The sequence below is a fragment of the Microtus ochrogaster genome, unplaced genomic scaffold (assembly GCF_000317375.1).
Source record: "Microtus ochrogaster isolate Prairie Vole_2 unplaced genomic scaffold, MicOch1.0 UNK48, whole genome shotgun sequence".
Taxonomy (NCBI): Eukaryota; Metazoa; Chordata; class Mammalia; order Rodentia; family Cricetidae; genus Microtus; species Microtus ochrogaster.
This window is the reverse complement of record NW_004949146.1, coordinates 1,564,058-1,591,978: the sequence shown is the minus strand read 5'-3', so window position 1 is coordinate 1,591,978 and position 27,921 is coordinate 1,564,058. Positions and strand designations below refer to the sequence as shown.

At 40.9% G+C, this 27,921-nt stretch overlaps 1 protein-coding gene and 1 pseudogene across 1 annotated transcript in view; both read right to left on the bottom strand.

Annotated features, from left to right (window-relative positions):
- Efcab3 (EF-hand calcium binding domain 3) overlaps nt 1-25,426 on the bottom strand; it is a 55,715-nt gene extending 30,289 nt beyond the window's left edge. Inside the window, exons 1-14 of the mRNA XM_026777187.1 lie at nt 25,391-25,426; nt 19,863-19,967; nt 18,534-18,587; nt 16,720-16,824; nt 14,511-14,564; nt 13,405-13,509; nt 11,639-11,692; nt 10,853-10,957; nt 9,773-9,826; nt 8,761-8,865; nt 7,996-8,049; nt 5,320-5,424; nt 3,743-3,796; nt 1,188-1,292 (exon numbers count right to left, since the gene is read on the bottom strand). Of these exons, the coding sequence (XP_026632988.1) occupies nt 1,188-1,292; nt 3,743-3,796; nt 5,320-5,424; nt 7,996-8,049; nt 8,761-8,865; nt 9,773-9,826; nt 10,853-10,957; nt 11,639-11,692; nt 13,405-13,509; nt 14,511-14,564; nt 16,720-16,824; nt 18,534-18,587; nt 19,863-19,967; nt 25,391-25,415 (1,084 nt within the window). The 5' untranslated portion in view covers nt 25,416-25,426. The remainder of the gene's footprint in view (nt 1-1,187; nt 1,293-3,742; nt 3,797-5,319; nt 5,425-7,995; nt 8,050-8,760; nt 8,866-9,772; nt 9,827-10,852; nt 10,958-11,638; nt 11,693-13,404; nt 13,510-14,510; nt 14,565-16,719; nt 16,825-18,533; nt 18,588-19,862; nt 19,968-25,390) is intronic.
- On the bottom strand, nt 2,799-2,899 carry LOC113455479 (annotated as a pseudogene).
- Nucleotides 25,427-27,921: the final 2,495 nt, after the last annotated feature.

Here is a 27,921-nt window from a genome sequence, read left to right as displayed (position 1 = left end):
AAGAAACAAAGCGGCTTTAGAGAATCATGGCTCAGTGGTTTGCAGCATAACAGGATGGAAGCCGTGGAGGAGAAGGCTGAGGAGCACACGTTAGCTTTGCTGTAGCTTTATATAAATATAAATAAATATATATATATAGTCATTTTGTTTTTCCGAGACAGGGTTTTCTCTGTGTAGCCCTGAGTGTCCTGGAGCTCATTCTGTAGTCAGGCTAGCCTTGAACATCCACCTGCCTCTGCTTCCTCAGTACTAGGATTAAAGATGTGCACCACCACACCTGGCTTTTATTTGTTTATTTTGATGGAGCTAGAATTCGAACTCAGGGCCTTAGGCACGATGCTAGGCGAGTGCCCCATCACTGACCTGCATCTCAGAAAGTAAATCATCAATCAGCCCAAACCCTGCTTCTCCAGAGCCTCACTCATATTTTTGTACTTCCCTTTTGGGTTAGAATTGTGCCCCCCCTCCCCACCCCCCACGGACTTGTTGGTTTTACTTGGGGATTTCAAAAGGAAATCACAGGCTGTTCTCTTTCCTTTTTAGATCTTCAGCACTCAAGATGTGGCCGATGGACCAGGAACACTGGTGCCACATTGGAGCCTGTTAGACATGCAAGGCTTCACCCTAGACCTGAAACCAAGCCTGCATTTCAACAAGATGTGCTGGCTGGTCTCATGTCAACTTGACACACAAGCCAGAGTTATCTGAAAAGAAGGAATCTTAATTGAGAAAATGCCTCCATAAGATCTGGCTGTAGGGCATTTTCTTAACTGGTGGATGATGAGGGCGGGCCCAGACCACTGGGTGATGCCATCCCTGGGCTCCTGTTCCTGCTATAAGAAAGCAGACTGAGCAATCACAGGAGCAAGCCAGTAAGCAGCACGCCTCCATGGCTGCTGTATCAGTTCCTGCCTCCAGGTTCCCACCCTGTTTGAGCTCCTGTTCTGACTTCCTTCAACGATGAACAGTGATGTGGAAGTGTGAGCTGAATAACCATTTCCTCCCAACTTGCCTTTCGGTCACGGTGTTTTGTCATAGCAGGAGCAATCCTAACTAAGACAGAAGGTCATTCACACACACACTCAAGTGCTTTAGGGGATACAGAAAAGATCATTTCTGAGGATCATCTATACTGGCCGCGAATGTGCACTTTCAAGGAGACACTACCTCCCAGGCAGAAACCTCACCGTCAAATTCCAGGTAAGGCATCAGGTCCTTCATCTCGTCCTCGGTGAGCTCGATGCCCTCGTTTGCCAGGAACTTTTCCAAGTTCTGGCTGTCAATGGTTTCTCCTTAGGAAGGAGGAGAGATGGGGTGCAGTTATAGAAACAATTCTTACAGAGGATGGTAAGTGCTGTCCGTGTGTACGTGGACCGTTGCCCTGCACACCTGGAGTGACAAGGAGCACTGGGAAATCCTGCATCTGTAGTTCTTAGTCTGGAGACGAAGGACAGAGTCCAGGATTGGAAACCCCGAGGACTGTGCAGAACCTGCACCAGACCAGCTATAAGCAAGGCTTTAGTAACATTTCCTTCCTCCTCTTCCTCACTTGAATATGGTTTTCTCTATACACCAGCCTCCCTTCTTCTTGACAAGGCCTCTCTGTGTTGCTCATGCTGCCTATGTTGCCCAGGCTGGCGTCTCAGTTTCCTAAGTAGATTGGGACTAGCGGTATATGTCATTGTACCTGGGAATACACACCAGTGGAAACTTTAATTTTTATTTAGTAATTATATTTGCCTGTAATTTACTTCTTTGGTTGCTATGCATTCCAACAACTCATCTCATTTCAGCAGAAGGAATAAAGCTTTTCTTATTAACTGTAAGAGATTTCACCACACTAAAGGCTATTATAAAGGGGTGGGAGGGGCAAAAATCCCATTACCCTACGAGAAACATTTCTCAGTTTTTCTTTCTAGTCTTTGATAATGACTATTTATTTGATGTGAAAATCTAATGTAAATATAATTTTGTACTTTATCTTACTATGAAGACCAGGCTGATCTCAAATTTGTGATTCTCCTGCCTCAGTTTCCTGAGTGCTGAAATTATAAATGTGTGTCACCATGCTTGGCTTGTGTTTGCTTTTTCAACCTAAAATAATTTCCTTATAAATATTTTTTAAGGTACTGTTGTAATCTGCTGGCCTGGTCTTTCATCTTGGTATCCTGTCCCTTTAAGAGACAAGCCCCATTCCCAACTCCCCCTTCCATAGCCCTACCTCCTCTCAGGTCTCTCTCTCTCTCTCTCTCTCTCTCTCTCTCTCTCTCTCTCTCTCTCTCCCTCCTGTGTACCTTGTCCCACTCCCAATCTCCCTTCGACCTCCTCTCCGGTCCCCCCCCCCATTTCTATCTCTCCCCTTCTTCTGGAGAGGCAGCTTCTGCCCCTGTCTCTTCTCCCTTCCTCCTCTTCCCACCTTCTCCCCCTCCTTTCCTTCTCCATAACCCACTAAATAAACTCTATACCCAAACTCTTTGCATAGCTATGCTAGTTAAGGATGCTGAGGACCTTTTAAAGCATGTATTGGCTGTTTGCATTTCCTTTTTGAGAACTGTTTATTCAATTTATTATTTATTAACTGGGTAAATTGTATTTTAGGTGTTTATTTACTGTTTTGGCTATTTGAGCAGGGATTTCTCTGTGTGGCTCTGGTTGTCCTGAAACTCGCTCTGAAGACCAGGCTGGCCTTGAACTCAGAGATCCACCTGCCTTGGCCTCCCCTGTGCTGGGGCCAAAGGCATGCATCACCATACCTAGCTTATGTGTTTGGTTTTTTTTGCAGTTCTTTATATATCTTGAAAAGTATGGACTACTTCATGAATTTGTGTATCATCATTGTGTAGAGGCCACACTAACCTGTGTACTCTTCCAGTTTTAGTATAAATACAGTAAAGAGAATATATAATCTTTATAGTTAGTGTTTTAATTCATGCTATCCCACTTAACTAATGTTCTATTTTTTTTTTTTTTGAAAAAGTCTTGATGAAGCTCAGGCTGATCTCAAGTTTGTGGTTCTCTTACTACATAATGGTTTGTATAGTGCTTCTCTTATATACACTTAGACATTTCTAACTTATTATAGTTCCCTTCCTACTGAGTATGAGAACAAAAATCTTGAAATAGGATTTTAAATTTTATCCAGTAAAGTCCTCCTGTAGGATACTTTTCTAGGAGGGGGTCTCTGGGGTAAAGGGTATGACTGGTTCTTTGTGTTTTGATATCTGAGCTTGCTAGTCTTATGTCAACATGACACACAACTAGATTTATCTGAAGGAAGGAAATATAAATTGAGAAAATACCTACATAAGATCCAGATGCAAGGCATTTTTTAAATTAGTAATTGACAGGGGGTGGGGCCGGCCCATTGTGGGTGGTGTCATCCCTGGGCTCGTGAGCAAGTCATGAGGAGCAAGCCAGTAAACAGCACCCCTCCATAGCCTCTGCATCAGCTCCTGCCTCCAGGTTCCTGCTCTGATTTCCTTTGATGATGAACATCTGATTCTACATTGGGAATTTTCAGTGAAAATTTCACACAATACTGTAAGTATTGTATAAATACATGTTATGGTTTACCTGAATTCAGTGAATCCACAGAAGTGAAAAGATGCCATATAAAAGACTGTAAACTTGCCAGGCAGTGGTGCAGCAACCTTTGTGAATGGGAAAGATACTTGCCCAGCATTAATTGCTAAGTACTTAACATGTTATTTATAAGTGTTTCCTATCATGGCTTGACACTTACCCTTGATGTAACTGACGACATCTATCAGTTCATTTACATCCACTGTTCTGTTACCTGTAAATTAGGGAATATGATTCCATGTTTCTAATATTCATAAAAGTTACACTCTATTACCTTCTGAAATTATGAAGAACCTAAGAATTCAGTGACTTTTTTTTCTAGTTTTCTTTAGAATTTTATGGATTTATCCAAGATAGTGCTATCTTGGAACATAGACAGTTTATACTGTGAAATGAATAATTATAGTATCTTCTTTTTTCCTTTACTTTAGAGACCACCAGAAACATCTCAGCTAAGAAATAACTTAGCATAGTTATGTATAAGGAGAATATGACCTTAACAGATTTTCATTTTGTCGGTCCCTCAGCAAATACAGAGTACCTTCCTTGTGCTGGGTACTTTGTGAGGATTTGTGGGTGTTAAAGGAAGCATCCTCAAGGAAGAGGATGAGTTCCTAGTGTACAATCTAGTGAGGAAGACAAACAATGAACATACAAACAAAAGGGATAATTTTCACTATCAAAAATAAAACAGGACCCTGGAATAAAAATTTATGGAAGCTAGGAATGCTTCAGGCGAGGAGGGCAGGAAAGGCTCTCTGTGGAGAGTCCGTTGGGTTTGGACTGCATGATGCTTTTTCCTAATTTACAGTGTCACACTCCAGCTCAGAGCTCTGTTTCCACCTACATCATTTCAGGGAAGCAGGCAGATTTTTTATCTCATTGCATATGGGTCTGCATGTGTATGCAGGTTTTGATTGTGTGTGATGTGTCTCTGTGTGGATATGCGCACATGAGCAGGTGTCCACAGACATCAGAGGTGTTTGGTGCCCTCGGAGTTGGGATTCTGGACAGTCGTGAGCTACCCTTCATGGGTGCTGGGAATCAAACGCGGATCCTCCACAAGAGCAGCAGGCATTAACTGCTGACCCACCTCTCCAGCCACTGAGCTATTTCCCTGTTTCACTTGCTCCACACAGCCTCTGTTGTTGCTCTGTCAGAGCTCTGCTTACAGAGAAGTCAGGGAGCAGGAGGGCTGGATGGCTAGCAGGGGTTCTTGGCTTGGTGTTCATGTACTGATAGAATTCAGGGATTTCTTGAACTTAATTGAAAAATATATATGTATTTACACTACCTATTAACTGAAACTTAGCATTTGATTGTTACTCTGCGCAGAAAACCACAAAGAAATCTGTAACTTTGTCACCAATGTAAGTCACCCAGGGCTCATGCCAGTGTTACTGTTGCAAATATGTTGAAATGTTGTTTATGCCCATCTCTATCCTAAAGTGACAACAATTTGACCTGCTTTAAAAAGTATTAACCAATTTGTAATTTGAATGTTTTGATAAACTGTATTTTAGTATGACTTGTTTCTTTGTAATCCCCTGCTTCTTTTTGTTTACTTAGAAGGGTACTGTTATAGCAGATGTAGAAACAGGTCATGGCACAGTAAGGTTAAACCCCTGATCTATATGAAGACACTGAAATGGCCAAGAGGAGGAGCAGGGCAGAGAACCAGTGTTCACTGAAGGGCTGTATTTCTCTGACACACAGGGTGATGTCTGCAGTACTCACCCTCAGATGGTAGCTGGGCCATTAGTTCTTCAAGTTCCTCATCTTTCATCTTAATTCCCAGGTTTTCCAAGAAAGATTCCACTTTTTTTATTTTGATCTGTGTCCCTTAAGAAAGAAGGGTATGGGATGAGATTGTGGGAATTGATTCTTATGGGTGAAAAAAACTGATCGTGCTCACGCATCAAAAAACTCCTACCGGGAAGTTAAACACTAGAGCCCAAGAAAACTGTTACTGCATACATGTCCAAGAGTCAGATACACCTGCTAACAGTAGAAAAAGCAGGGAAACAAGCATTCATGTGTACATAGATTTGTCTTTAATAGAAGGTTCCATTTGTGAAAGAGAAGGAGACTTTTGCCTTTTTTTTTTAGTGTGAGTTCTGGGAATCAAACAGGCACTGCCTGACATTTTATAAACTTTAAGAATATTAAAAAATGGCTGGGCGGTGGTGGTGCACGCCTTTAATCCCAGCACTTGGGAGGCAGAGGCAGGAGGATCTCTGGGAGCTCGAGGCCAGCCTGGTCTACAAGAGCTAGTTCCAGGACAGGCTCCAAAACCACAGAGAAATCCTGTCTTGAAAAACCAAAAAAAAAAAAAAAGAATATTAAAAAATGAAACTATATACAATGTTCTGTTTGTGTGTATGCCTGCAGGCAGAAGAGGGCACCAGACCTCATTACAGATGGTTGTGAGCCACCATGTGGTTGCCGGGAATTGAACTCAGGACCTTTGGAAGAGCAGGCAATGCTCTTAACCACTGAGCCATCTCTCCAGCCCCTGGACTACTGAGAACTCAAGAACAATGGCAATGGGTTTTTGATCCTACTGCACGTGCTGGCTTTGGGGGGGCCTGGGCGGTTTGGATGCTCAACTTACTAAACCTGGATGAAGGTGGGCGGTCCTTGGACTTCCCACAGGTCAGGGAACCCTGATGGCTCTTCAAACTGATGAGGGAGAGGGACTTAATCGGGGGAGGGGGAGGGAAATGGGAGGCGGTGGCGGGGAGGAGGCAGAAATCCTCAATAAATAAATAAATTAAAAAAAAAACAATACAAATGAACATAAAAGCCAAATGACATAAATATGCATATATCTTTTAAGCAATCTTTTTAATGTTCTAAAACAACTTTTATTTTAAAATAATCTAATAAACAACCTTATAATTATGTATTATATATACCTATATAAAACATTTATTATACATAAAAAAATGAAAATATAGTTATATAAATTCCTCTATCCTCTTTCTCCTTACAACCCTTTCCATATTTCCCTCTCAAATTCATTGTCATTTATTCTTTAACTATTTTTACATATATATGAATAAATATATAAACTACTGAGTTCATTTAGTATTGTACACACACACAGTTTTGAGGGACTGACCGCTTGGTATTGGGTAACTAGTTAGGGGACTCATTCCTAGGAAAGGCAAAGTCTCTTCCAGTAGTCATTAATTATATAGCTTTTCACCTCAGGTTAGGACCCCATGGGATTTCCCTCAACCACACTGGCATGTCAATTAGATTGATTTATTTTAGGTATGTGAGAATATTTCCTGCTTGTATTTATGTACACTATATGCATGCGTAGTGCCCATGCATATAGAGGTCAGAGGAGGACATCAGATCCCCGGAACTGGAGGTAAGGATGGTTGTGACCAACATGTGGGTGCTGGGAACTGAACCTAGGTCCTCTGCAAGGGCAGTAAGTGCTCTTTAGTCACTGATCCATGTCTCCAGCCCCTGTCCTTACTTCCCAAGTAGTTATTTTTCTTGAGAAGTGGTCACTTCTAAAGTTGGAGAATTTTCTGGTAGTTTTTCTTTTTCCTGCAGAATTGAATCTGGGACTTATATATGCTAGGCAAGCATTCTACCACTAAATTACATCCCCATCATGTCCTTAAAAACTTTTTTTTTTTCAGATAGAGTAAGGCTAAGTTTTACAGGATGGCTTCAAACTTGAAATCCTCCTATTTCAGCCTCTGGTAGTATTTTAAAATATAGTCTCCTAATTAAAAGAAAAAGAGCACCCGGGTGTGGTGGGATGTACTTGTACCCCATTACTTAATTGTCTGACATAAGAGGATTGCTGCAAATGGAGGCTAGCCTGGACTACAAAATGAATTTCAGGCCAGCCCCAGCTACAAAATAAGGTCCTATCCTCCCAAAACAAAACACAACAAACAACAAAACACACAAAATGAAAAGGACAGTGGTTTGCATAGTGTATATAAAATAGAAACAGGATATTCCGTTTCAACCGATCCAGGGGTCTCCAGTCTCCCTGAGTAATCAACAGAGGAGAAGGCCAGTCTAATGTCTTAGGGTTGAAACTGCCAACCTACACAAACCTAACCAGAAAACTGGTAGTATTTTCTACAGCAGTAGGATACTTAACCCACGTCTCTCAAAGTTCAAGCATTCGAACATGAGAAACAAGTTACAAGTCATGTTGATGGATCAATAAATTGGCAGGAACCAAAGCTGGGCCATTTGAAGAGCTAATACTATACATGAACTTTACTCCCCTTGATACAGGGACTTGCTATGTAGTACACACAGAATTTGAATCACAATCCTCCTGCCTCAGCTTCCCAAGGAGGATTATAGGCATGCACCACTACCCCCGGTCAAGGACTCATTACTTGCTTGTCCACCCTGCGTCTCACTGACCTTTGAGATTCTTTACACACTTGAGCAGTCGTTTCTTATACATCCTCCCACCATCTGGAAGGTAAGAGAGCTTCAGAATACAACAGGGTATAGTTACAGGATAACTACATAATAGAGTAAATTGCTGGGAAGACTGACAAGGACAGCACAAACACAAGACGACATCCTTGATTCTAGGAAAATTCCTCAACTAACCCTCTGATCTGTTTGGAGGTTTACTTTTACCATAATGTAAGAATGAACCCAGATATGAAGACGTGAGTTATAAGTATATACGCTGGTTGAATTAAAAAGTCTTAACTTCCTCTTTCTCCCTTTTCTTTTCTCTTATTTTCCTCTTCGTTTTGGAAACTGTGTGGATGTTTTGTGCACTACATGTGTGTAGAGCCTGCAAAGTCCAGAAGAGGGCATCAGATCCACTGGAATTGGAATTACGGATGGGTTTGAACTGTTTTGTGGGTGCCGAAACCAAACCCTGGTCCTCTGCAAGAGCAACAAGTGCTCAGAATCACTGAGCCATCTCTCCACTCCTCTTCTTGGTCATGATTTAGAGTTGGCAGTGTGCCCAGGGCAGCAGGAACATTTAAGTTTGGTGGTAGAGGCTTGTGGGAGATATTGTCAGCCTTCTAGAACAGGCAACAAGACTTCCCTACCATCAGCATTGTGTTTTGTTAAAGGGTTTTCCTGGAGAGCAATGTATAATTCCAGATGAGCTCACCCTCTACGCCCCTAATCCAAGTCTGAAGGAGTGACCTCGGTACGCACCATAAACTGCCAGGAATCTCTGCAGATCCTTGTATGCTTTGTCGGGGAGCACCAGCCCCACTTTCCTCAGCACATGCTTTAGATTATCGACTCCAACCTTCTTCCCTTTAGAAAGATGCAGATTGTTAACAGGTAAGAATTTTAGCAATGAATGAACGATTTTATTTACTTACTGTGCGAATGGCTATGCAAGCACTTCTGTGCACATGTGCACGTGGAGGCCAGAGGTCAGCCTTTGATCCTCAGGAGGTGTCCACCTTTATTTATTTATTTATTTATTTATTTATTTTTTTGAGATGGGTTTCTCACTGGGAGGTGGGGCTTGCTGAGTAGGCAATGCTGATTGTCAGTGACTCCAAGGATTTGCCTGGCTCTGCATTCTTAGCACTTGGATTACAAGTTGATGCCACTATGTCCAGTTTTTTTCTGTGGGTTCTGGGATTAACTCTCAGGTCCTCCTGTAAGTTCTTTCTGGTCTAAGCTATGCCCCAAGCCTGGATGGTTTTAGATCATGGAAAAATTATTTAAATTATTTATGTGGTACAATCCTGTTATAGGATTGAAATCTCAAGGGAAGTCGTTAAGCTACATAAGTTCAAGGGGCATGTGAATGTGTCGTTTATTAAGAAGAAGAACTTATCCTTTAATTCAAGAGAAGGGAAAGCTCACATTCCAGATACAAATCAAACCCCACCTTGAGACTGAATAGTACTCCTTTATGTTTTGGCTGTTTAGACAGCAGGTCTAATTTCCCAGTAATGTTTCCTGAATACCGCCCACCCCCCCATGAGAGAGAGAGAGAGAGAGAGAGAGAGAGAGAGAGAGAGAGAGAGTCACATCCTAACAAACAAAGCCCAAATCAAGTATAAGACTGTGAAACAAATATTCAACTCTTAATTTTGCATGACAGTAGTAGCCTCAAAAGAAAACTAATGCTTGAAGACAATATTTTTTTCTATAAAATATTAAGGCCTTAGTTAATAGTGAATGCCTTTTAACTAGAACTACTTACCAGTAAAAGCTTTTGCTTCATTTATTAACACATTTAAATCAACCATTTCATTTTCTGTAAGAAAAGACAATCTGGTTGGAAATATTACAATGCATACTTGTTGTAAAGAGTTGGATTCAGCCATCTTTCATGATTTCCATTATTAACTATTTTAGCTCAAGAAGAAGCAAAAAAGGAGGAGCTGGGCCTTTAAGACATCAGCCATCACTGTACTGAGCTAGGCTGCCATTCTGTCCCTCTAGATACTGGTCCTGGGTCTGAATTACAGAACAGTCCCATGAAGACCCTGGGCTCATCTCTCATTTCCTTCCTGATGGATTACACTGGTTTTGCCTCTTTGACATTCCTGTCTAGCAGAATTGATCTTATAAAAGCATTAATGAACTATTTCATTAGAAGTAGGTCTATACATTTAGGCCAGTAATCCCAGCATTCAGGAGGACGGACATGCATTTAAAGCATGTGGGCTACAGCATCGGACAAAAAAAAGAGAAATAGGCAAACATGCAAAGGAAGAGATGAAGTAGGGTGGAGCATGCTTGTTAACTGGCTGCATAGACGACGTGAACACAGCCAAATGTTCCGTAAACGTTCTGAAGAGACTGCCTTTGTTTTCTTTTTCTTTCTTTCTTTTTTTTTTTTTTAAATGCTTATAAGGCCTTACACAGAAGTCCTGGTGACAGTGGTGGTGTGGGAGGTCCTTCTGTCTGTGTGTTGCTTTTATTGGTTAATGAGTAAAGAACTGCTTTGAGCCTATGGCAGAGAAGAACGGAAAGGAGGGGAAAGCTAGGCTGTAAGCTGGGAGAAAGAAGGGCAGAGGCAAAGAGAAGCAATGGAGCTGCCGCCAGAGTCAGACACGCCAAAACTTTGCCAGTAAGCCACTGCCATATGGGGATACACAGATTAATAGAAATGGGTTAAATTAATATAAGAGTTAGCCAATAAGAAGCTAGAGCTCATGGTCCAAGCAGTGATTTAATTAATACAGTTTCTGTGTGATTATTTCGGGTCTAAGCTAGCTGGGCGGCCAGAACCAGCAAGCAGCATTTCCTCCAACACAGTGGTGTGTGAAATACTCACCATCCAAAGGCAGATGATTCATCAGGTCCTCACAGTCTTCCTTCTCAAGCTCAAATTCTGCAGCCTTCAAAATGAGTGGCAGCTTAGAGTAGTGGACTTTTTTCCCTTAAGAAATAAGGAGAGGGAAGTAAAGCAAGGGATTCCCTGAGTGGAAGATGACAGCTTTAAGGATATTGAGAGTGGGGTTCCGTGGTTCAAAGCACATTCTGCTCTCCCGGAAGACTGCAGTTTGGTTCCTAGCACACACATCATGCAGCTCACAGTCACTTGTAACTCCAGTTCCAGGGGAGGTGACTCTTTTCTGGACTCTATGGGCTCCTGCACACATGTGCATATACCCACATACACGGCACATAATTAAAAAAAATAAATCCTTAAAAAAGGCTATGGATCTTAAAGACCATGGATTCAATCCCGGGGGACAGTGAGATGCTGGCTATTTTACAACCCAGATTGGTCACCATTGGAGCTGGGGAGAGAAAAAGATCCTCACTAAGGTCCAAGTCTCAGTTGACGTGATCACAGCTGAAGATAAACTGTAATAGAGAGAACCTTGTAACTGAAAGATCCTCAGGTCTGCTACAGTGACACAGGACTAAACGCCTTCCTAAGCTATGGCAAACCACAAGAGGGGTGCCGTGCTGTAAGCCGTAGCTGAGTTCTGAGGCTAGAGCCAGAGTCAGCAAACTCGCGGGATCATGGAACAGCAAGACTCCAGTCAGTGAGACCTTTAAACAAAGTAAATGTGAAGGCAGGAACTGCAGGTCCCGTTCTCGGGACTCATACCTTTGATGGGCACCACACTGCTCAGTAATCTTTTCTTATAGATGGTTCCATCCTCTGTAAGACACGGTGAAACACAAGGAAAGGGATGAGAAACTGTAATATTCTCTCTCTCTGCCTTGTACAAGCGAGGAGAGCAGTTTACCACTAAGCTACATCTCTGGCCATGAACATATGACTTACCTAGAAATCTGTTTCACCCTCAAATAACAGCAGAAGGACTGCTCTCAACTTGCTAAGTCTGAAACTTTAGTTGGCACACATGGCAACTGGTAAGGCGTGTTATACACACATTTTTCTCTTTGGCTTCCTACTTGTTTTCTTTTATTATTGCACTATAGCCTTCCCCCTTTTCTGCCCATGAGGCAGACCTATATGTTTAATCAAATGGCAGGCCATATAAAAGGATAATATTAAAAATAGTTACCTGTCAGGCATGTTACCACATACCTCCTCTCAGCATTAGAGAAGCTGAGACAGGAGAATTACAATTTGAGGCAAGCTTGGGCTACATAGTGAGTTCAAGGCTAGTCTGAGCTATGAAAAAAAAAGTTGTCAATTTGAGCAGTAATAAAAACAAATATTTTAAATTACTTGCTAGATTAACTCTTATCATAAGCGAAGGTGAAGGAAAAATGGGACAGATAGTATTTATGGACACAACATATCCTCATGGGCTCTATCTGTCCCCAGAGAGCTCCAGACTGTGGACCCTCCACGTCTGGCACGTGTCTGATGCGCTCTCCAGTAGAGGACATCTGCCTCTCCTTGCTACTTTCCCTGAGACAAAGTGCTAGGAAAGCTGCAGGGTGGTAGAGGGCTGGCTTAGCACTCTGAAGATCACCAGTGATACCAAAGGAAGGAGGGAGGCAGGGAAGGCAAGAAGGCAGGGCTTACGGGAGGGAAGGAGAAGGCAATTTTCAGATTGTTCCTTGAAAGAACAATGAGGAGGTGAGTGGGGGAGGTGGCAGACACGGGGAAGGGGCAGCCTTAGGTGCATGAGACGAGAATTCAGAGCGGGGAAATGAGAGACAGCAAATAGGCAGCCTTAGGTGCATGAGACGAGAATTCAGAGCGGGGAAATGAGAGACAGCAAATAGGCAGTCTTAGGTGCATGCGGAATTCAGATGAGGGAAGTGGCAAACCCGGGGAGGCGGCAGTCTAATGTGCCTGTGGCGAGAATTCAGATGGATACTGAGCCTTGGCTGCTCGGGACGCTGCTGCTCCCTCCAGGGGGCACTAGTACCCAGCCAATGTGCAAGCTTGCCCTCTTTTGGGAGGGGGACAGTTGGGATAGAAACAATGGGGGCAGGGAAGAACGGCTCTGTTGAGGTTCTTAGAAATGGGCGGGATGCAGAGGTAAAAGGTCAGCCTCTAGGTCTCCTCACTCCCCACCCCATGAGCCTTGCAGGTGATCCAGAGGCAGAACTTTTGAGAGGCTTGTGGGTTATCCACTGACAGAGGGGTACTGTGTGCACAGGCGAGTGATGCTGAAGGGACCCTGCTCACAGGAATTTATCTTTTAGCTGCATTGTGGGGAGAGGGGAGGTTTCCCAGGGGACAGACAGCCGTGAGGTACGTTGTGGGAGTTGGGGGCGGGGCTACAGAAATTACCCAGGGCTCACTGGCTGAATATAAGGGAGAAGTTTCTCACTGTCAAATTAAAACACAAACAAGACAAGGGCTTCTTATTCATGGCCGTTCTCACCCAGGACTCCCACAGTACTCCATTCATCTCTCTGAACCCCAGCGGCATACTAAGTACTCACTAGCAATGGGCAGAGATTTTAACAGCTTCGACTCTTCTCTTTCAGTGAGTGCAATTCCCATGCTTCCCAGAAAGTTTCTTATGTCTTTGGCGTCAACTTTTTCTCCTTTAAGAAAATGGGAATTATTTCAGGTTAAGAGATAATAATTTTAAGTTAAGAACAGTATAATGAGATCCAGCATTCTCTTTAACAGCAGGGCAAGCCAGTACAGGATGTGAGCCGATGTGACTAATTTGGAGTTATCTGAAAGCGTTTTTTAAGTCGGGTAAGAGGACAGCACTTGTCTTCTGTGCTGGGGTCAGTACAGCACGGAGCAGCCCTGTGTAACAGCCGGTGATGGCAGCAGCACGACCATTTGAATTCTCTCCAAAATTCCCATTGGAACTTCATCTTCAGTATGGTGGCAACAAGAGGCAGGAGGTCATGGTGCCCTTCCTGCATGGGATTATGGCGCTATGAAGGGGCCTCAGGAGCAGGAGGCCCTTTGTTTTCCCTTTCCATCCTCCACAGTGTGAAGACACAGTGTCCAAGGCACCGCCTAAAGCAGGAAGTGGCCCCAAACTCAGCAGATGCTGGGTAGGCATGCGTGTTGGTGTTGGATTTTCCAGTGCCCACAGTGATGAAAGACAAACATAAATTTATAAATTATAATTACTCAGACCATGGTGTTTTGTTATATAAGCATGAGAACATTAAGATTAAGAACAGATGGCATAGGACTTACATAATTGTACTTGTATGCAAAATCTCTCATTTCTACTTAATGGCCCGAATTATAGTACTGACTGTTCATACTGATCATATTCCTGATGCAAAAATTTTGCATTCAAATTCACTATGGTAATCTATATTTCATTTCTTCTAACACTCGTGAAGTGAATACTGTACTGGCACACATGTTGAAATCAATATCTCTCTCTGAGGGGGTCTATGCTTCTAAATTTCTAATGTTCAAAATTGTTGTCAAAGAGACAAAATTATCTCCGCCTAGGTAAGAAGCTGAGTGATGTCAGTGAGCACTGGAGGGTAGACCCTCTAAAGAAAGGCAGTTCCCACCCAGACCAAGTCTCAGGCTTCCAGGGACTACATCTTACATGAACTCTCACCTGTGAAAGATTTTGCTGCATCCATCACCACATCCAAATCTACCTTTTCATGTTCTGCAAAAAAATTCAAAATTTAGATTTGAAGATGAAGACAGATTTTTTTAAAAAAAAATCATATAAAGTTCTTGCTTTTGTTCAGAATTTTTATTTTATTGGCTTTTTGAGACAGGGTTTTTCTGTGTAACAGCCCTGGCTGTCCTAGAACTCTCTTTGCCAACCAGGCTGGCCTTGAACTCACAGAGATCCGCCTGCCTCTGCTGTGTGCTGGAATTAAAGGTGTGCACCACCACACTGGCTCAGAATTTTTATCTTTTAAACCAACAAAAACATGTAATAGAGAAAAGACTCAAGCTGTGCTTGTGTGTCCATTCAGTGACTACTCTTTCTCTTTTCTGCCTCACTGCATTCTGGGAGAGGGGTTTTGCTGGGGTCAGCAGAACCAGTCCCCTCATGCTGTGTGGATGACACGGAGAAGAGCACTTCTCCAAGAGTGGTCCACCTGCCTCCCGAGACTCCTACACCCTGGACCTTTCCCACAGCATCTCCATTTGCACTGGCGACTGGGAAAACTACTTCCATCTTTGAAATGAGGACATCTGAAGGCACTAGCTGTCATTCTGTCCTGCACTATGTGTGCTTGTAGTAAGATGTCAGCTTCACTTAAGAATGGCCTTAACAAGGTTTTTGTATTTTTTGTGTGTGTGTGCATGCGTGTGTGTGTGTGTGTGTGTGTGTGTGTGTGTGTAGGCAGGAGTTCAACCTTGGGTGTCATTCCTCAGGAGTCCTCTGCTGTATTTTTTGAGACAAACATGTCAGGACTGCTGGCCAGCAAGTCCCTTCTCCACTTCCTCCATGCTTACAAGTGTGTGCGTGATGTCCAGCTTTTTATGTGGGATTTGAGATTGAATTCCGATCCGCACACTTGTGCGGAAAGTGCTCCACAGACTGAGCCATCCCCTCAGCCATAAATCTGATTTGAAAAAATACTGAATGTTATGAAGCCATGCATGGGTAAAAATGAAAGGCTCGGGCAGACTACTACACTTTGCTGTAACCAAGTATATAGAAGGTAGCTACATTTTAAGAAGCTACTTGCTCAGTTTTGAGAGAATAGCCAGGAAGAAAGTATGGAAAGGCTATCAGACGCTTCTCCTGCCAATGATTTGCATGTGTATGAAGTCAGGTTATCTTTATATATTTTTACCAAAACTAAACTAGTCCAACAAGGGCCGGGGCTGCAACTCAGTGGCTGAGTGCATACCTACCATGTGTGAGGCCCTATGTTCAATCCCCAGTATTAACTTCAAACCAGAATAAAATAAAACAACCAAAATATTCCAGCAGCTTGCAAGAGAAAGCATATATGGGCATCTAGTTATGCATTAAAATCATTAATAAAAATGTTAAGACAATTATTCTCTGGGAAAATATTTCCATAAGATGTATTTTATCAAGTAATAAATTTGTTGTTTTTTCAAAAAATATGAGTCAGGCTTTGTGGCACACACTTGCAACCCCCAGCACTGAGGACTGAGGCAGGAGAATCAGGAGTTTGAAGCCAACCTGGGGCTTCATAGAAATTTCTTCATCAGGCTATGCAATGAGACCCGGTCTCAAAAGATAGCAACAATAAGTTTAAAGAATTAATAGATAAACATTATTAAAATGTGTTTCAGTTTTAACACAATAAATATTGATAACTATTAATTTACAAAACAGCATAAAGGAGTTCTGAGTCAAAAAAGAACCCCTAGTGAGGCACCGACGTCTTTGCTGGTTGGTTTAAAAGTTTTTAGATACATTTCTTAAAGGTTTAATAGCATTAATAATCAGGAAATGCATTTTCAATTTTTTTTTTAAAATAGGGCCTCATCACGTAGTCCTTGCTAACCCAGATCTCTTTATGGAGACCATTATAAAACACACAGAGATCCTCCTGAGTGCTGTGTCACTATGGCCCACACATTTTCAACTGCGGAACAGTATTTTCCCCTTTGTTTTGTATCACTGCCCCTCTTCCCTCTGAAGTCTCCACGTTCTTCATTGTTCCAATTAACCTGTCTCCTGCATTTGCCACCTGCATGGTTCTGCAGGAAAAGCCTGAAATCCAATCTGTCCTCAGTTTTTCTTTTCATCTTGTTTCTTTCCTTGCTGCTCTCAGGCTTGACAGGACGGGCTCTTCTGGGATAAAGAAGTTGAGAGCGCTCACCAGTCACTGGCAGGTGAGCCTGCAGGTCCTTCAGTTCTTTTGCTTCCAGCTTGAAACCAGTGTTATGAAGAACACTTTTCACATCATGGACATTAACTCTCCCTCCTTAAAGAAAACAAGAAACAGTAAAGTTGTTACAAAATGAAAAATTTGAACTGTTAACTCCTACCCAGAAGTGAGAGCACAAAGGCACTAATCAAGTCACATGGCAGGAACAGGCGTCCATAACTACACAAGAGCAGTGCACTTTGGCAGTTCTGGTGAGCTAGGCGAAGAGAATAATAGAATTCTGGGTAAAAAATAGGTTTGAGACTTACTACAGTAACAAAAAATAGCCTCCCAAAGATACTTTTTCATAAAAGGAAAACTACAGTTAATGAGAAAGAATTATTTAAAACTACTGGCATGGTTTTTATTGATGCAATCTGAAATCTGACTTATTTATAAAGTGTCAGTATGTACATTATATAATATGTGATATATATTATATGTGTAATATATGTATAATAATATAATATATTGTATTTTAGATGAGTTAAAAATTAAATGTTAAAAAACTGAAACCACAGGAAAATAAGGGGAAGCCAGAAAAGAAGTGGTTGAGTACACAAAATGAAAAATACCCATATACCAAAGTTGATCATAGTTTCCTAGGGCTGAAGGACTATGGGTATGTGAGTCACTGCTAATGGGCGGGCAGAGCTGCGTTTTGGGGTGATAAAGTGTTGTCTAACTGATTGTGGTGATATTGTACAACTCTATTGGTCTACTAAAGTTGTAAACTTTAAGTGGATGAACTAGAGAGCATGTGAGCTGTTTCCCCCTTTCATTTCAATACAGTATATGAAAATAAAATGCAAATAACCAACCAGGAAAATATTCACTATGTATATGACAATGTGCTTATAGTTGATATATAAAGAGGTCATTTTAATTATTAGCAATACATGTTTATACTACAGTAGGATAATGGACAAATGGCCCCGATAAGAAACTCAAAATTTGGAAGCAATAATGATACATGTCTATTTTAGGGTTTCTATTGTTATGATGAAACACCATGACCAAAAGCAAGTTGGGGAGGAAAGGGTTTATTTGGTTTACACTTTCCCATCACTGTTCATGACTGAAGGAAGTCAGGGAGGGACTCAAGCAGGGCAGGAGCTGATGGAGAAGCCATGGATCAGTGCTGCTTACTGGCTTGCTCCCCATGGCTTGCTCCACCTGTTTTCTTATAGAACTCAGCACCACCAGCCCAGGGATGGCACCACCCACAGTGGGCTGGGCCCTCCTCATCAGTCATTAATTGAGAACATGCCCTACAAGCTTGCCTCCAGGGATCTTATGGAGGCATTTCCTTAACTGAGGACCCTTCTTTCAGATGATCAGTTTGTGTCAAGTTGACATAAAACCAGTCAGCACAGTATAATAACCTTTCATTTTTCAGGATAAGAAAAAATAAAAATAACATTTTTTATTTTTAATAATGAATGAAAATATTCATTTTCATTGGATCAAGTTAGCAAGAATCTAAAATTCTGAAAATGATATCTGAGTACTAAATGTAAAATGAACAAAATACCAAGTAAGAGTTGAATTAAAATAGACCTGTACAAGAAAACAGTAGTGTAACAATGTATGTAAGTGTAGTAACAATGCATGAGTCCATTTTTCCTATATATAATTTTATATTCCAGATGATTCTCGAATACCTAGCAGACAGCAAACAATTAGTGAATGAAATTCATCTTTTTGTTATTTTATACTTTAAGGAAAGTCTCAAATTTGATTGTTCTTGTCTTTTTCTCACCCACCTTTGAATGACTTCACACCAGACAGTAATTCTTTCTTAAACAGAGTTTTGTCGGCTGTAGGATAAAACACAACGGTGTTTTTGAAGGATGATAAAGTCTACGTTCATACATACGGAAAGGAAAGACTTAGACACATCACATTTCATTCTCAATGAGATGAGAGGTTAGACCCCAGCTCTGGGAGAAGCCTCAGCACAGGGGACCGAATCCATGGGGACTAAGTACAAAAGCTGTACCCAGGTGCACTGAAGCACAAAACTTTTTTCTTTTTTAATTTGGCTTCATCTTTTTCTTTTATCTATCATTCAGTTCTTTCATTTTCTTTCTGATTCATAAGTGTTTTATGTCTCACAAAGGAACAACAACAAGAACAGGTCTTAAGATAGGACTTCTGTCTTAGGGGACCTTTTCCTAAACCTAATCAAAGTGAGCACAGGGGCTCTAGAAGTGTTAGCTGGAAGCTTGGCTAGGGTCCTGCCTGTAATCTCAACAGCCAGAGCAACTCAAAGTTCCAGATCAATTCTGGCTACATAGTGAAAGACTTAGGAAAAAAAAAAGGCTCTTTTCCCTCACATGTAGAATCTATTTTAAAATATATGTGTGCACACACATATTTACATATCATACACACATGAGGTATGAAAGCAGAAGGGAATTACTTGGGAGAAAGAAGGGGGTCAGGGGTCAGTGAGAAAGGGGAATGGGATGAAGAGAGTACTGAGAAGGTAAATATGAGCAAGGTAGCAAGATATATATACATATACATATGCATGAAAACTGCAGCACCATAGAGTCCGACCAAAATAAGTAAGAAGTTATTAAAAAATAGAAGAAATGCTTAGGTAGGGCTGGGTCTTTTTTTTGCCAGGAACTCACGTGCAGACCAGGATGGCTTTGAACTTGTAGTGATCATCCTACCTCTACCTCTGAAGAGTTGGCTCAGCAGGTCAATGAACTTGCCCCCACCCAGGGCAAACACGGTGGAAGAGAACCCATCCCACACTAGCTGCCCTTTGACTTCCACGTGAGTACGTGAGCACCAGACGCAAAGAAGTTCAGGGATTACGTGTCTAGTACAGAATTGGGTCTTTTTACAAAAAATAAATATTTAAACCAATGTGGAATATTTCAAATATTAGAATTAATATGAAACCTTCAAAAATACCAAATTTTAAAACAACCTGACTTTCTTTTTGACAGCAGGAACCTGGGGCAATGGAAACGGTCCCCATTTTTTCTGTGTTTTGGGATAGAGTGTGCAGATATTGGTCAATGCTTGTTGAAGGAGCACATTTTTACATGTCATTATTAGGTATGGGGAAAGCTTACTAGAGACGGGCAGAGTTTTGAGCAGCTTTCTGTTTTCTTTATTTGTCATTTCTATCCCCATGTTCTCCAGAATACTTTTGATGTCTTTTGCATGAATCTTTTCTCCTTTAGGAAAAAGAAAACAGCTATAGGTGAGACTACAGAATTATGTATTTATAACATTATATAAATAAAATATGTACATGTAACACACATGAGAGACGCATCCTTGTTGACTTTATAAGAAAGAGCAACTGACCCAGGGAGGGTGTGTCAGCCCTTCAGGGTCAAGAAGGGGAGAGGAAGGATGGGGTGGTGGCGGTGGCGACAGCTCGGCATGTGCGTATCCCAGCACTTGGGAGGCTGCAGCAGGAGGATGGGAAGTCTGGTCAGTCTGAGATATATGTGTGTGTGTGTAGATATGTGTGTGTGTGTGTATATATATTTATATATATATACATACATATATATTAAGATCTTGTCTCCAAACAAACATATATACATACAATAATAAAAAAACACAAGAAATTTTAACAAGTAAAGGGGGACTCTCTTGAAGACTACAAGTACAACAGGGATCATATAACTTCTCAGTAATTTAGTAATGTTTGTCATGATTAATGTAAGGTAGGAGGCCTCGCCCTCTCTGAGGAATGGATTTGGGGGGGGGGGAACGGAAGGAGGGGAGGGAAAGGGAACTGGGATTGGCATGTAAAATAAAAAAAGATTGTTTTAAAACATAAAATAAAAGAAGAAAAAAAGGAAATTCAGCCGTTAAAATAACAACTCTATTCTTTTTTTTTAAAAAAAGATTGTATTTTTAATAAGATTTAAGGAGATGTAATTTTTTTTTTTTTAATTATGTGTGTGGTTTGTGCACCCAAGTCCAAAGACGAAGGAGCCTGCAGAGGCCACCTGATCCCCTGGAGCTGGAGTTGCTGTGGCTCTGAGCAGCCTGGCTGGGTGTTGGGAGCCAAACTTGTGTCCTCTGCAACAGCACAGGCACTGTCAGCTGCCGTACCCTCTCTCAGTGTCATAGTTCTCTTCCTAGCTTCCTCTTGCTTGTTTGTTTTATACGCTTTTCCTCTAGCCTCTCTACTGCCTTCACTGTCTTCTTCTTTTGTCTCTGTTATGTCATGGTTGTAAAATGACAACATAAAAGAGTTTATAGTATACAATTATGTTAAGTTTGAATGGACAAGATTCGTATCTCCCCCAAATACAAACTTCAAATTTTTATGTTAGCATACAAAGTAATTGGTATCATTACAGCATTTCCTCCTTTCCCCCTTTTTCCTCCTCCATTTCCCCTTCCCTTATCTTCCTTTCTTTCTAAGAAGCTCAAGCTGGCTTTAAACTTGCTGTATAGTGGAGGATAACCTTGAACTCCACATCTCCCCAAGTGCAGGGATTTCAGGCCTGTGTCTCCTTCAGTCCCCTAAAAGTCTTCAATTCAAACCTCCTTGGTTAGGTTTGTCCCTTTGCATTAATCTATATGTTTAAAAGCTGTCATAAATGAGCTCCCTCCACACCCCAGTTTCTTTCTTGGCAAGTTTGTTATTAGTATATGGAAAGGCTACTTATTTTGTCTGTTGATTTTGTATTATACTACCTTACTGAAAATGTCTTATCAGCTCCAAGGGCTTCTGGAAGAAACTTTAATGTCCTTTAAGTATAGGATCATATGATCTAGAAGCAAGGATGTTTTGAATTCTTGCTTTCTTATCACATTCATTTTCTCTCATCTTAATTACCAGAGTCAAGCTCCATATTGATTAAGACATGTGAGCGTGGCTGCCCTGTCTTGCTCCAGATTTTCGAGGAGTCACTCTCAGTACTTGTTCTGTTTGGTGTGACGTCGAGTCCAGGTTTGCCGTGCACAGCCTTCACTGTGTGAAGCATGCTCCAGCCATTCCTACTTTTTTTGGGACTTTTATCGTGAAGAATAAAAAGCTCCCTGTTAAAGGCTTTTATCTGCAGCTACTGAGCTGATCACGTGATTTCTGCTCTTCAGTGTAAAGTGGTGTAGCAACCTACTGATTTGCATATGCAGCACAAGTCTTATATCTCCGAGCTTAGACCAAGTGTGCTTTTGAATTTGATTTGTAGGTATTTTGTTGAGAGTTTTGCATCTATGCTCAACAGGGAAATTGGTCTATAGTTTCTTTGTTGATGTGTCCTTATCCTGCTTTGGAAAAGGGGAAACACTGGCTTTGTAGAGTGAGTCTGTACAGTGAGCGTCTTTCCTGTACCTTTTGTAGAACAGCTTGAGAGGTGGTGGTTTTTGTGTTAGCAAAAAGTCAGCAGAGAAGCCATCTTTACTTTGTGGGGAGTGGGTTTTTTTTTTTTCTTTTCTGAGGCAGGGTTTCTCTGTATAACAGCGCTGACTGTCTTTTAACTCACTCTATATGTCAGGCTAACCTCCAGCTCACAGAGATCCACCTGTCTTTGCCTCCCAAGTGCTGGGATTAAAGGTGTGTGCCAGTACTACCCAGATGTGGGGAGAATTTTTACTGCTTCTTCAATCTCATTTTTACTTTTATATTTTTGAGTATGTAACTTTTATAATATCTATCATACTTTTCATTGAATATATCTATCATGCCTTTCATTGAATATATATATATGTATGCCTATAATGTTTAAGTTTTTCACAATGAACAATGAGTTTTTCCTGAAGTGACATTTGAAGTTTCCAGGAAGAAGATGGGGCCCCATAACAACAACTCCACCTGGTTGATATGACGTCATGATACTGATAGCGCTACTGCAAGACCTGCTTTTGGTACCAGCTGCACAAGACAGTTCCAACTTGGTTAGCTGAAATGGTGCACATCTTATACAACATTTTGGCCAGACCTGCACAAAATACTCAGAGACTATTGGCAATTTTAAAAGACATTGTTCTTGAAATTTAACCATCATTTTACTTTCACAGGATCCCCCAGAAAGAATGTCGCCCCCATGACAGCTGGAAGTAATTCTAGAGGACGACGTCCCCTCTCCCAGTAAAGTTTGCCCTTGGGTTTAGGGACATCATTTAGGGGTTGATTATAATTAGTATATGATTGAGGGTTGGGGGAGGAATTTTATAAGCTCATGGATCATCATGAAAAAAAAAAAGAGGGATGATGGGATAATATATTTATAATTGTGAGTTACTGTTTTTAGACAAATATTGGTATTCATTCTTGTATATTGATACAAAGTTAAATTATATTGACTATTGTATGCATGCATGTTTCTACCTCTGTTTAAAATATTTTTTATGTATTGACATATATTGTATTGATATATATTGTATATATTTACCATATTGCAGTGTATATTTTTACCTCTGATTAAGATACTTATATAATGTTTCTGTATTGATATATATTTACCATATTGTAATGTATATTTGTACAGTGTTTATATTTGGAGGTCATTATCCTCATTTGTTACACAGTTGTTTATTGTCTTAGTCTCTAAGTTAGATAGATATTGAGAATTATATAGATTAATAGTCATCTAAGTTTGTCATTTATAATTAGACTGATCAGGTTCTTTAGATATATAGAGATTATACTCAGTATAGATATTCTTCAACCTCTTCAAAGAGCTGTAGAAAATGGCCTTTAATCTAACTAAGAGTTTCGTGATAGTGAGACACAATTGCTCCTGGCAACACCTCTCTATTCCCGAGAGAATGTTGAGCACCAAAGACACTCCACCTGGAGCCTTTCTTTTTGGCAGAACTGGTTTTGGGGCAAAGAAATGCCCATACCTCAACCACTGACAAAGATACAGAGTGTTCATCAATGGATAAAACAGGACTGTCATATCCTGCCAAGACAGGGTAAGATAGTTTTGAAAAGTTGTTTGCCTTTGAAAATGGTATGTCAGTTATGTTAGGCCTTAGCCAAAGTTGGTTGCTTCAACGCTGCTAATGTGACTTTGGGTGATTGCCCAGGTAGCTAGTTGTCTCTGTGATTTGTTGCATGTTTTAGAAGTTGTTTCACTGAACTTCCTAATTACCCAGGTAACATTATTTCCCTTCTCAGATCTTCGATGGGGTTGAAGACTATATAAATGTAGTTACTTTTCTTTCATGACTTGGCCAAGTTATTTATTATATAAGACCTAATCTAGTTAGAATAGGATATTTGTACTTATTGTATATAATTTCATAGTAGGTTTAGAACTCTCTTACTTAAACAAAAGGGGGAGGTGTTGCGGGAGGTCCTTCCGCTCCTCCAGCCTATAGCCGCTGAGATACCCGCCCATTGGGGCGTGGTCTCTCTCCCTTTAAAAAAGCGGCCACTTCCTTCTCTCGCTCTCTTCACTTCCTGCTCGGCTGGCGACTAGACTCCTTTCCTGGTTGTACAGAGGGCTGACGGTGATCTGTAAGTTTTTTCCCCTTTTAATAAATAGTACCCTATTAATCATAATTCCAAACTGCTGTGGCATCGTTTGTGACTTACGTCTACATGTGTGTGGTATATGTACATGCTTGTTTAGCAGTCTCTAACTGAACCTGGGACTCACCGACTGGCTAGACTTACTGGTCAATGTGCTCTGCCTGTCCTCACTCCTGGGTCACAGACATACATACATACATATATGTTCTGGGGCTCTGAACTCAGGCATTCATGCAGGCACTTCTCCAGCCCTCTCCATCTTGTTTCTTGTTATGCATCTGTTTAAATTGTTTACATTCTTTTGACTTGATTTTGGCGTGTCATCTCTAAATATGTATCACTTAGAAAAACAGGTTTTCAATTTTTTTTTTGGAATGTGAGTTTTCAAAGCCTTCCCTAATGATGCTCTGGATTTTACTGGAATCTGTTGTAACAGACATTTTTCCCTCTAATTTTACTAGTTTGGGTCTCTCTTTTAGTCAGTTTGGCAAAGAGCTTGCCTTTTCAAAGACCTATCTGTGCACTAGATTCTGTGGTATACTTTTAGTTTTCACTTCATTCATTTCTACCCCAGTCCTTATTGACATCCACCGCTCTTGGTCTGTGCTTGTCCTAGCTTTTGTATGACCGTGAGGTGTATCACTGACTTTTTTTCAATAGAAACATTGGTGGCTATTCACTTCCCTCTGGGAACTGCCTTGGTTGTATTCCAAAGGTTCTGGTGAGCTGTGCTTTCATTTTCATATGATTCTAGGAATTTAAAATTTCACTTCTTGGTTTCTTCATGGACTCACTGGTCATTAAAAAAGGCACTGTCAGTCACAAGCATTTGTGTGTTTTTATCTTTCTACTGGTTTCTGGTATTATTCTGCTATGATCTGATGAGTCCCAAGACATCATTTTCAGTTCTTCTGTATAAGATTTGTTCTGTGAACTTCTCTGTTTTGGAGAGGACACTGGGCTGCTGAGAAGAGAATGGGCTTTCTGTACCTGCTACATGGAATATCCTGGAGATAGATGTCAAGTCTGTTTACTCTATGGTACAGTTTAATCCTGAAATTTCTTTGATTTTTATGTTATGTTAAAGCCTACTTGAATATAAAATGTAAAGACCATACAATATAATACTCATGTTAATAGCCCACTCACCTGTAATCTTTTTAATTCCATTCATCAACACAGAGAAATCAGCCTTCCCGTTATCTTTAGGACAAAAAAAGCATAAAATAGATTTAGAAAATGATATGAAATCATCAAATTGTGAATTATAAAACAGAAGCCTATATTCACTCACTTGAAAACATTTCATAAAATTTATCTTTCACGTCTGATCCTCATCAATTTAATTAATATAACTACTCCTGTTTCCACTACAGGCATCCACATAGCACAACCCAAGACAAAACACTCCCCTTCAATGTAGCCTCAGACCTGTCGATAGTCTTTTCTGCTAAGTGAGAGCATTGGTCTACGCTGGCTGCTCTTGGAACTCCACCATGATAACTGCAGGATTGACGTGTTCGGTATTGCTCATTTACAAGGACAGATCTCTGTTTCACAATGACCATTCTCAGACACCATAGAGTTACTTGACTTAGTATTTCTCATATTAAAGTGGAAAGCCAGTGGATGGGAGGTGTGGCTTCTGAGACAGCCAAGACAAGGCTGCCACGGATAGTCTCTTCCACTGGGACTGGGTCAAGGGGACATACTTTGTTTGTACTGTTGTGTTACTTGTGATTCTCCAACGCTGTATGTGACTCTGAGGGCTGGAGTCTATAGTCTTACTATTCACGGATAATCATTAGTGTAGTGGTTTGCATGACCAATGCTGCACAAATGCTTACTAAACAAAGTTCTATCACAATGCAGACACACTACAGCTAATGAATTGACTTTAAAACCAATACATATTTACCTTAGATGCAAAATTGATTCTTGCTTTTAAAAATGCTTTTTCAGTTATGACAATCTTTTGTTAGCGTCTTATTAATGTGATCAGTATAAGAACCTTTCTTAACTGTATGTCCCCTCCTGAGGCCCACTGGGCCCAGAATTATCACCCTTTCTTAGATGATTAAACAGATGTATAAGTTATTACATGAATATCACCATATTTTAAATCACTGTGATGACCGTGTTCCTCAATACCAAGAAAACAGAGCAATGGTCAGGGTCTGTAGGACATTTATTGCAGTGGTAGATTAAAATAGCTATCAAATAGTAGTTTGAAAAACAAAATAGTTTTTGGAAAAACTGCTTACCTCTTATTATAAGGCCAGCTGCCTAATCCATTAGAAACACTATAGCCAACTGAATGAAGGGCTGATATTTTTCACTGATTCAGAAAAACACATTATCAGTGGACTTGAGTGAATCTTACTGTTTTTACTACATCTTTTGGGTCTGGCATCCTCCCAGATTTCCTGAATTTTCCTCAGGTCTATTAACGTAAGACTACCGAATGTACGCCACAGCTAACTAATTCTATTTTCTTCTTTTCAAAAGTTATTTCTAATTGTCATGTGTCTGACGTGTGCGTGTGTGGGGGTGACGTGATAACTCTGTGAGGTCCGTTCCCTCTTCCTGCCTTACGTGGGCTCTGGAGGTTGATGTAGGTCATCAGGCTTGAGTGACAGATGCTTTCACCAGCTAAGACACCTTGTTGCCCCCCCTTTTCTTCTTCTTTTTTTTTTTTTGAGATAAACTCTCATTATGTAGCTCAGATTGGCTTGGAACTTCCTGTCCTCTTGCCTCAGCCTCCCAAGTTCTGGGATTGCAGGCCTTTCATCACACCCAGCTCTGATTAATTTTGTTCTCACTGCTGCTATATTATGTCACCACTTCTTCTTTGGAAATTCTAAGACCTCAGGGCAGCATAGCATAATGGTTAATTTCTAGAGGCCACGTGTGGTGGCTTACACCTACAATCTTTGCATGTGTGAAGCCAAGGCAGGAGGATTACAAATATGAGGCGAGCCTGGGCTACATAAAGAGATCTTATCTCAAAAATCCAAAAAGAAAGAAAAAATTCTGGTATCAAGACTACCTGAGTTTTCTTGGCTCCACCACTTTTCTAGCTCCCCAATTTTTGACAAGCAACAAGTATTCTCTGCATCTTCGTCTCACGGGATGTAAAACAGAGGTACAGCTAGAACCTAACTTGTAGAATTACTTGGAAGACGCAATAAGCTAATTATCTACACAGCACTTAGCACAATTCCTCCCACCTGTCAGAATTACTTAGTGCTACTCAATACTATTTCCTATTGGATTAGCACTCTAAACCAAAAAATATTCTCAGTACTTTCGTTTGAGCTTGGCATTGCCTATCATGTTAAGTAGAGACAAGATGCTTGTTATCTGTGTTGGTGCTCTTGGTGTCTCTTCCCGAGTAGTGGCCACTGGGCTCACTTTGGTAGCTATGTGTGAGGACTACATTTTATCTCCATTCTTTTCAGGTACATCCTCTCCTCATCCCAGATCCACTTCTAGGCTCATGTTGCAAGTTATATTAAGAAAAAAACTCACGATCAACTGGTAGATGATCCATCAGTATCTGGATGTCTTCATCATCGAGATTAATTTCTGCATTTTTAATGAAATCTTTCATCTTATTTGAAGGTATCTTTATCCCTTAGAAAAGAAGGATTTGAGAAATATGAGGCCTCAGTAGGTCA